The following is a 9,516-nucleotide window of genomic DNA, read 5'->3' as shown; positions in this document are numbered from 1 at the left end:
CGTCAACAACGTTTATTAATTTCAATAGTGAAAACGGGTTTGGATGTCATTATAAATAAACTTTACGGAAAGTGTTACTTTTTTAATTTCAGAAAGATTTAATTAAATAATAAATTTCATGTGGGAAAGTTAAAGGAATCAGAAAATTGAATTGAAAAACTTAAAAAACATGTTGATTGTTAGGTAAATCCGAAAAGACCGGTTTTGTTAACTTAACCAATTTTTCTTTCAAATTTTAATTTCCGGATATGATTTAGTTTCATGGTTTTGAAAGTGAACTGCAAAATATTAAATCAAAAAAATTAATTCAGTCTAGCTTAATATGTTTTAGGTATTTCATTAAATGTTTTAAAATTTGGTTCGAACCGAACGGTTCAACTAGTATCGGTTTTATGTTTATTTTTGAACATGAACAAACCGTTTTTTTTTTACAAAAACCTCTTTTAAACCAATCAAATTAAGCTGATTAAATTTAATAAAACACATAGACACCTATAAATGAAACATTTGCATAAAAAACTTTGGTGGGCGTTTTTATATCTATATAGATTTCTCTGAATAAAAACATATGATAAACGTTATGAAGTTTGTTGATAAATTTGTATTCATCAAAAATATTTTGTTTCGGTATTATACTTTATTTTATTTTTGATGTATTTGGATTGATGTAAAACTTATGGTTATGTGTTTTTTTAATGTATTTTAATTGATTTACAACTTGTTTTTTTTTTGTGAATTTTTAATGCTTTAACTTGTGGACGTCAAATACTTAATTTATGTATGTATGTATGTGTTTTTTTTCGAAGGACAACTTAATTCAAAACACTGGACTAGCAAAAAACTAGCCGGGAAAAAGAAGAAAATTACATAATAGCAAGATTCGGATTTTGCAACCGCCTTACCCAATTAATATCCTTCTTACACCTACCATTACACACAAAAAAAAAAGATTTTGTAACTATATTATAAAAAATAAGGGAAGACTTGGGTTTTGTAGCTCCAAAAAGCATAGAATTCATGTACTCCCATATCATCCACCAAGACACATAAAAAACACCTTTCAAGATCCGTTTAGCGAAATCCGGGAAATGCAAAGCCTTGAACCAAACTAACCAATCTGCATAGGAAGACAAACTTGGAGCTGGAAAATCCCACGAACGATAGACTTGAAAAATAACGCTAGCCAAAAGAGAGCAATAAAAAAAGATGAGAGAAAGATTCCACAACGCCTTCACAAATCGGACATAATAAACTAGGCAAATCAATACCCCTCCTATATATGTGTGTAGGAAAATAGAAAAAAAAAACATAAAAATTCTAGAAACCGGGTTAACCCGACGGTCGCATCGGTTGAACCGGAAACCAATCACCATATCGGTTTAACTAAAAAATATGCTTTTAAAACATTGATTTTATGTATATATTTGTCTTGTATATAATATAGTAAATGCAAATTTATTCTTTTAAATGCATGTATAGAATATGCTAAGTTACATTATCTACCAAATGGTTCCTAGTCTAGCGATATCCGATGTTGTTGTCCCTTTTTGAGGTTGAGGGTTTAAGTCCTGCAGTAGACATAGATGGATTTTAAAAGTAGTTTAAGAGTAGAGTATATATTTACCTTTTCAAAAAAAAAAAAGGTACATTATCTCCATTTAAGAAGTTGTGGGCATTGTCCCTAAAAGAAACTCTCTCTATGGTTTTTGTTTTATTGGCATTTTTTGTATTTAGTGGATATAAAATGATCGTTTTATCCCTATTTGTTTTTGAAAAAAATTATTTATATTTTAATTAAGTAAATAAAATAGGTCTTGCACACCGGCCATCTACCCTTACTCCTTTCTTTTCCGGTAACACACACACCGACAACCTCGTTCTGATGAACAATGACAAACACCATATGCTTGCTAAAAATAGATAGGAATCGATGCAAACATGGAGGCCTTAATTAACAGCCATGGAGGGGAGGGGCAGGCAAAAGGACAATAGCCACCGAGGAGAAGGAAGGTGTATCTATTTTTCATAAGGTCATCCGTTATACCCAGTACTAACCACTATTAGTGGTGGGTGCCAACTCATCACCACATTCAACCACTAAAAGATTGGGATACCTACCACTATATCCCTCTTATTTTTTATTATTAAAATAAAAAAAATATTTTTTAATTAATTAATATGTAGAGAGAGATAGAGGTAGATAGAGAGAGAAAAAAACTTATGGGATGTGGTGGTTCGTCCTCCCCACCACAATTTACCACGAATTCTTCCACCACTAAGCATATGAGGTGGCGTTCACATTGTGGTGCGTGGCCACATAGACCGCGAATATTTTCGTTATAAGTATACCTGATGGTGAAATGAGGGAAGGGCGTTGGGGTTGGAATGTTCACCTAGTCGATAACCTCTTTTTATTTATTTTTTTATAGGAATGTTCACCTAGTCGATAACCTCTTTTTATTTATTTTTTTACAAAACTAATGAAAATGAAAGGAAGAGAGAAAAAGTAGAAAGGAATTTAAAAAGAAATAATTAAATGTGTTTTCGTGTTGGAAGGAAAGAAAAAAATGGAAATAATAATAATAATAATAATAATAATAGTTGTAAGTAAAAAAATTAATTGCATTTGTTCTCCAATGGTAGAAAGAAATGGGAACTTGAGAATATAGTATAAAATTTAATACAAAAGGCACTTTTGATGGTTAACATTTCAAAAACTTATTTACTAATCTATATTTCACAAAACCTATTGTCATAGACATTATTTAATAGTTAATATTTTTAAAAGTTTTTTTTTTATAGAATGTAACTAATTTATATATTTTTTTATATATTATATGGTTTTAAAAGGCGTATCATGATGCAAGACGTGGTGTAGCCGTTACGATAACATCCAATGCGAGTTTGTTAAGCATAGTGTCCAAATAATGTGTCAAGACGCGTCTTAGCGTTTTATGGTACGAGTTTTTTTAATGCACGGGGTTTTTTTCTCATCGAACCTAAAATAATTGAGTTTTTGTTAACTTTTTTCATATTAAGTGCTAATAGAACATTTCTAATAATTTGATATATTTAATATAATTTTATAATCATGTGATTTTTTTTTATATATTTGACATTGCCGCTAAGTCACACACCACGCAATTAAGGACCTTGGTATATTATATAAAAGTAATAAAACCTTCATATAATTTGTTACTTTAAACATATATTACCTTAATATTTTTTAATATTTGATATTTATATCGTTTTGAATGTTTTGACAATCACTTTTAATATAAATTTCTATAGTAGTATAGTTAATCTGATTTTGTATAATAAATCAAATAGATAAACTAATAAAAAAAATAATAAAAGTTTAATATGTAAATATAACTAGGAGGTAAAACAAAATGTTATTAAATCTGAAGCCAAGGGAATCTAACATTCTCATCGCTCACAAGCCATTTGTCATATAAACACTACATCAAATTTTTTCTCCTCTTATTTTCATCTCATTTCCAACTGTCCTAACCCGTAATTCATGAAAACACATTTCTCCCGACCCACATAATTTTCTTTAAAAAAACTTTTAGTAATTTAGAGTATATAAATTAGGTTGAACGTTGTGTATAGGTAAATAATATAAATTAAGAAAGGCATATATCAAATTGAAGGAAGAGACGAGAGAAGAGCATGGGATGAACAACTCCATTGACCCGAACAAACCTCTACTTTCGCAATAATTGGCCCAACACCGGCAGTACTATGAGCAAAATACAACCCACCATGCACGACACCGTGCACCTTAAGAGCCAAAATGGATAAAATATACAAAAGCAATAACTGGTTGTAGTTTACCAACTAATAAGTTGTTAGGAGTTAGGAGTGATTTCTTCAAATAACTCTAGCTGCATAAAAAACAGCATCGGAGGTGTTTTAATTGAATATAAATAAATGCTGATTAAAAAATATTAAAATAGTCGAGATTTGGGCCTCGCTCAGGCTTTTGATTTGGTCGCATCTAAAATAATAAAACATAGAAGAGAAGAGGGAGTGATACATTTTATTTAAAAAAAAACTGAAAACTAGTCATAAAAGGAGAAGAATGCTGCGAGTACGACACACACAAGAGTTCAGTGTATAACTACTTGACTTGACTTGACTTGTAATAAGATTATAAGAATTAAGAATTAAGAAGTAAGAAGAATAGGTGGGTGGCTATCAGTACCTAGAAAGCAACTAACACCAAACTTCCGTGCCTCTCACACAAACAATAACCAAAGAAAGTGGAACCAATTGGGTGGGTTTTGTAGTTGACACTTGACACTGACTGACAGCCTGGTCCGCTTAAGTCACGAACGCATTAAAAGCTGTTAATAAATATCAATGTATCATCTCATCCTGATCGTCATCGTACAACATCCAAATCTTTCCATTCTCTGCATGCATGCCTAGCCTACTACTACCACCTTAATTCCATTTATGATGCCATGCAGAGGCTCAAATCAACTCAACTCAACTCAACTCAACCAAACCACACAATCTAAGCTAACATAAGCTTAAGCTGCTGCTTTATGATTATTATTATTATTATTATGGGTGGTGGTGGTGGTGGTGGTGAGGTCTTTGTGAGTATACACAACCCCTTTATCATTATCCACCACTTGTCCGCTTCCTCGTGCAATCCTGAAAATCATCCCATCAACCAAATATCATATCATATAATATAATAACACATTTCTTTCTCCATCAATAATTAAATGGATTTTTTATAATAAACTCAACATACCACCGTGTTGTAAGCAATCCTTCAACGCCTACGGGCCCACGAGCATGGATCCTGCTCGTACTTATACCAACCTATTCATTCCATTCCAACAATTAATTACTAAACTACAAATATAATATTAATATTGAATACAGATACCTACCTCTGCACCAAGACCAAACCGAAATCCATCACTAAATCTTGTGCTTGCATTGTGAAATACAGCAGCACTGCAACAACAATTATTAAACCAAATATTACTTTTAACTAAAAATATGAAATATTCAATCAATTTCCCAAACCCTAACCTGTCCACTTGACTTAGAAAAAGGTCTGCAACTTCACGGTCTTCCGTAACAATGCAATCAGTATGTGCACTGCAAACAAAATCAGCTACTCTAGTGTCATGTTAAGTTAACCATATGTAAAAACACATCAAACAGATAAAACTTCTTTTCTTGCCTTCCATGTTTGTGTATGTGATCAATGGCTGCATACACATCATCCACAATTTCAAGGGTGCAATTCATTGAACCATACTCGTGATGGAATGAGGGTGCTGGTGTAAGATTAAGCATAGAGCTTGCCCTTGGACCACCATTTATGCTAACACCTAATCATAAAAAAAATAAAAATATAGATAGATAGATATAACATACTACTTTTCCTCCAATCCATTAACTATTAAACAAATACCAAACCTTTAGTTTGAAGTTCTATGAGAAGCTCATTAACACCACCGTTCTCCATCAGCTCCTTATGAACAAGAAGTGTTTCCTGGTAGTAGTTAAACAGTAACCCACACACATATCATATCACCACCCAACATCAACAACAAATTTCAAGCAACTTACCATGGCATTACAGGCTGCAGGGTAGTCTGTTTTTGCATCCAAAACTATGTTCTTTGCCATTTCCATGTCCGCAGACTTGTCCACATACACATGACAAATTCCATCTGGATCATGGAAAGTCAAAAACAAACAAACAAGATTTACTACATTGAAATTCCATGCTTCTTGTTAATGTATCCATATTTTTGACTTCTTACCAGCATGACCTAGAACAGGAATTTTTGTTGAAGACTTTATTTGAGAAACAAGTTTATTGCTGCCTCTTGGTATCACAAGATCAATCACATCATCAAGCTGTGCATCATCATCGCAACACAATTTAGGGGGCAACTATTTTTACATGTTTAGCTTCATATATAACAAACAAACAAACCTTGAGCAATTCAGGAATCTCATCTCTAGAAGTCACAAGTCCAATTAGTCCTCCACCAACATTTTCTGGTATGACCGAAGTAATAATCTAATAAATATTACAGGAAAAAGTAGTGCAAACTTATGTCAATACCCAATGAAAAAAAAATCATATAAACATATGTTGATTAATTCAATAAATATATCTGACCTTATGCAAGATAGCATTGGACCGTCTTGCTTCCTTTCCCCCTTTCAAAAGAAGCCCATTCCCAGTTCGGATAGCCAATGATGCTATCTGTTCACACACAGTATTAAAAAAATAAAAATCCAAGACTTGAATAAAACTAGGTAGTTGCAATTAAGACACATACATATCCAGACATCATTATAGCAGAGCATCAACTGATATATTATTGTACCTGAACTAGTGCCTCGGGGCGAGACTCAAATATAACAAGAAGCACACCCAAAGGAGACGATGTCTTATCTAAGATGAATCCATCTGAAAGCTGCATTAAACAATACAAGATTATTCTATTTCATTCATACAATCACAAATCATGATTGTATATTTATAATATGGACTTTACCTCTGTTCTCTTTAATACTTGTCCAATTGGCTCTTCCATATTTGCAAGCACACGTATGGCTTTCGCAAGACTAGCAACCTATAAAAATATAATAATAAAATGAGACTTACAGTTACAGAAAGAAATTTGTCTGATTTTATTTATAAATTCATGACTTACCTTCCCAGGCTTTAGAGCCAACCGAGACACTAAAGATGTTTCATATCCAGCATCTTGAGCAACAGAAACATCAGCTTCATTTTCATGTACAATCACTTTCTCATTTGCTTCAAGAGCATCAGCAATATCAAGTAATATCTTACTTCTTCCTTTCGCAGACATCGCCTTCAATTCATTAAAACATCATCAATAAATCAAAATCAAATTATATGAACATGATTAAAACTAACCAATTAAAACATACCTGAAGACGCCTAGAACTTTCTCTTGCTGCTACTGCCATGTCACGTGCATTTAACTCCCCATTTGAGACCCATGTATGAGCATCCTGATGAAAGAGTGTACCAATACGCTGTCCTTGAAGTACTCTGACAATATTGTCCCCAGCAAAACCACTTGTTATGATGACAGGGATCCCAGCTTGTGAAGCATAAACAGCAGCTTTGACTTTAGCAGTCATTCCACCTCTTCCTAGCCTTGACTTATCACCAAAAGTAATTGTATTCTCAAGCTTCTCCTTAATGTATGTATAAATTAGCTTTGACTGAGGATCACTTGGTGGGCCACTGTAAAGACCATCCACATCACTCAACAGCACTAAAAGGTCGGCTTTTAACTCCAAAGCTAGCAGAGCTGCCAGGCTGTCATTATCCCAGAAAATACCAGAAGAATCCTGCAATAAATGTAAAAATGTATATTATGAAAAATACAATTGAAATGGTTAAAAATGAGAAGCTAAATATTAGAATAAAGAAACATACCTCATATGGAGCACGACGGGTACTAACAGCATCATTTTCATTAAATACAGGAATCACTTTATAAGACAATAAAGAATCGACTGTTTCAGTGAGTTGTTTCCTAAATTCTGGACTCCTGAAGTCATTATCAGTGACAAGAAGCTGAGCTGATGTGACATCAAGCTGACTGAAGAGTGTATCATAAAGTGCCATGAGACCATTTTGTCCAACAGCTGCACATGCCTTACCATCAAGCTCAACCTGTGGCTTTTGGAGGTCCGCAAAGCTTCAACATATTATTAATTCACTCATTAATAACCACTTTCCATGCATGCTAATTTAAAATTAAAAGTATGTTTTAGTTGCATCATGTAAGTAAGTAAATACCTGCTGTGGACTAATTTCCTGTATCTGAGACGCTGTCTACCTGCACCAACAGCACCTGATGAGACCAAGATAACCTCGAATCCTTGAGAATTTAGTATTTGAATCTGCATGTTGGATAAAAGTTCAATCATAATAATATTTCACAAAAACAGAAAAGTAAAGAAAAATAAGTATGTTAGTTTTACTTTTAATAATGATTTACCTGCTCACAGAGAGCTCCTAGTCTTCCAAGCGCAAGTCTTCCGTCTTCTCGGGTGACGACAGCTGTCCCAACCTTTAAATAAAAAAGATTATCGGTTCGTTAATTTACAAAAATAAAAAGTCTATCAACATGTGCTTAATTTACTTTAGTCATCAAATTCAAATGACATTTCATACCAAAAAACTCATGCATGTGGCACTCTATTTTCCATAAAATGTATAAGCTTATGTTGATTGTCATTCCAGTACATTTTCCATCTTGATCAACACAGACAGACAAAAGGAATTTCATTCATAATTTCCATTAACACTATTAAACGCTATATGCTAAGAGTTGCATAGAGATTAATATTATGTTCTCCACCCAATCCTAATCATAATTTGCAAGGTATTAGAATTTTGCCGAATATCCTTTTCGAGGATTCGTTGAATCATATGCCAATACTATCTGTGTGATTATTATAAAAATCTTTTCAATTTTCATAATCATCCACACATAAATAGATAGATTTCCCCTTAAAGGATTAGCCGCACGACTAACCTATGAAAAGGATAAAAATACCAAAAAAGATTAGAAAATCTACATTGATGAAATCACTTCAATTCTTATTAACTAGTCAAAACCCTAACACACACACGCACACATAAATTATTAATTGGACAAAATAGAAAACCAAATTCACAAATGCAATCTGAAAAATAGCACATCGTACGATTTAGGGATCAAAATCTCGGGAAAACTATAAACTATTCAAACACAACTAGCAATCGAAAATCGATACGATTCAAGTCGATAAGAGAAATCAATGAAATTAAGAGTTACCTTAATTACGATACGCTTCACATCTTTAAGAAATCCACGAGTTGGATCGATCGCCGCCATTATTAAAAGTTTAAGCTCTGTGTGTGTGTGTGGTGATTTGGTAGCTGCCTTGTTCCGGAATGTAAAGAGGGATGAGGAAACTCGTGAAAGACTCCCTATCGTAGGGTTTCACTGTCTGCTCGTCGACAGCGCCGTATATATATATACAGGGCCGCTGTATGTATAGTCATCCACAGACACACAGAACCTAGAGATTGACTAAGAAAATCGGGCCGAACTCACGTATATTTCAGGATAGGGGGAGCATGATAAGCTATGATTGGCACAGCTGTCGCGATCGATGTCTTGTGTAGAGATCGTGACACGTTGATTAATATAACTTCGATGTTAGTGGTGTCCTGTGATTGAAAGATACCAGGGTTTTCAATAAGCGTGAGGAGTACAGGAACACAGCCCGTTAGGAAAACAAAACATTTCTTTCGGTCGACTACACCACTAAGAATTATTTCCTAGGACAAATTAAAAAATAATTTACAAACTATGGTCTAGATAACATGACAAGATAAAAGTATATGATACGAAAATAAATTGGGACAATATAGGAATTTGTGTATACATCTAATGTAAAGATATAGAAGATTTAAAGGTCATGGACGAG

General features: G+C 33.4%; 1 protein-coding gene across 1 annotated transcript; it reads right to left on the bottom strand.

The window, feature by feature from the left end:
• Nucleotides 1-4,114: 4,114 nt before the first annotated feature.
• Nucleotides 4,115-9,269, bottom strand: LOC145161253 (delta-1-pyrroline-5-carboxylate synthase-like). The gene is made up of 18 exons (XM_079080753.1): nucleotides 8,859-9,269; nucleotides 8,037-8,108; nucleotides 7,835-7,938; nucleotides 7,469-7,733; nucleotides 6,952-7,380; nucleotides 6,708-6,872; nucleotides 6,549-6,626; nucleotides 6,378-6,467; nucleotides 6,167-6,253; nucleotides 5,978-6,064; nucleotides 5,802-5,898; nucleotides 5,605-5,708; nucleotides 5,452-5,527; nucleotides 5,213-5,363; nucleotides 5,059-5,127; nucleotides 4,914-4,980; nucleotides 4,772-4,842; nucleotides 4,115-4,668 (listed from the first exon to the last, which is right to left on the bottom strand). The coding sequence occupies exons 1-18, from the start codon at nucleotides 8,916-8,918 to the stop codon at nucleotides 4,542-4,544; spliced, it is 2,199 nt and encodes a 732-aa protein (XP_078936879.1). The 5' UTR covers nucleotides 8,919-9,269; the 3' UTR covers nucleotides 4,115-4,541.
• Between the last annotated feature and the right edge of the window lie 247 nt (nucleotides 9,270-9,516).

This window comes from Lactuca virosa, chromosome 2 (assembly GCF_052849685.1).
Source record: "Lactuca virosa cultivar CGN04683 chromosome 2, Lactuca_virosa_CGN04683_v6, whole genome shotgun sequence".
In the NCBI taxonomy this organism is placed as follows: Eukaryota; Viridiplantae; Streptophyta; class Magnoliopsida; order Asterales; family Asteraceae; genus Lactuca; species Lactuca virosa.
This window is presented reverse-complemented; position numbering and strand designations above follow the sequence as displayed.

Excerpts from the sequence above, each read along its gene's own strand:
- LOC145161253 (XM_079080753.1), bottom strand. The coding sequence starts at position 8,918 with ATGGCGGCGATCGATCCAACTCGTGGATTTCTTAAAGATGTGAAGCGT. Across the intron at positions 6,468-6,548 it reads AAGTATTAAAGAGAACAGAG|CTTTCAGATGGATTCATCTT; the intron begins GTAAAGTCCATA and ends TGTTTAATGCAG. Across the intron at positions 6,065-6,166 it reads CCAATGCTATCTTGCATAAG|ATTATTACTTCGGTCATACC; the intron begins GTCAGATATATT and ends AATATTTATTAG.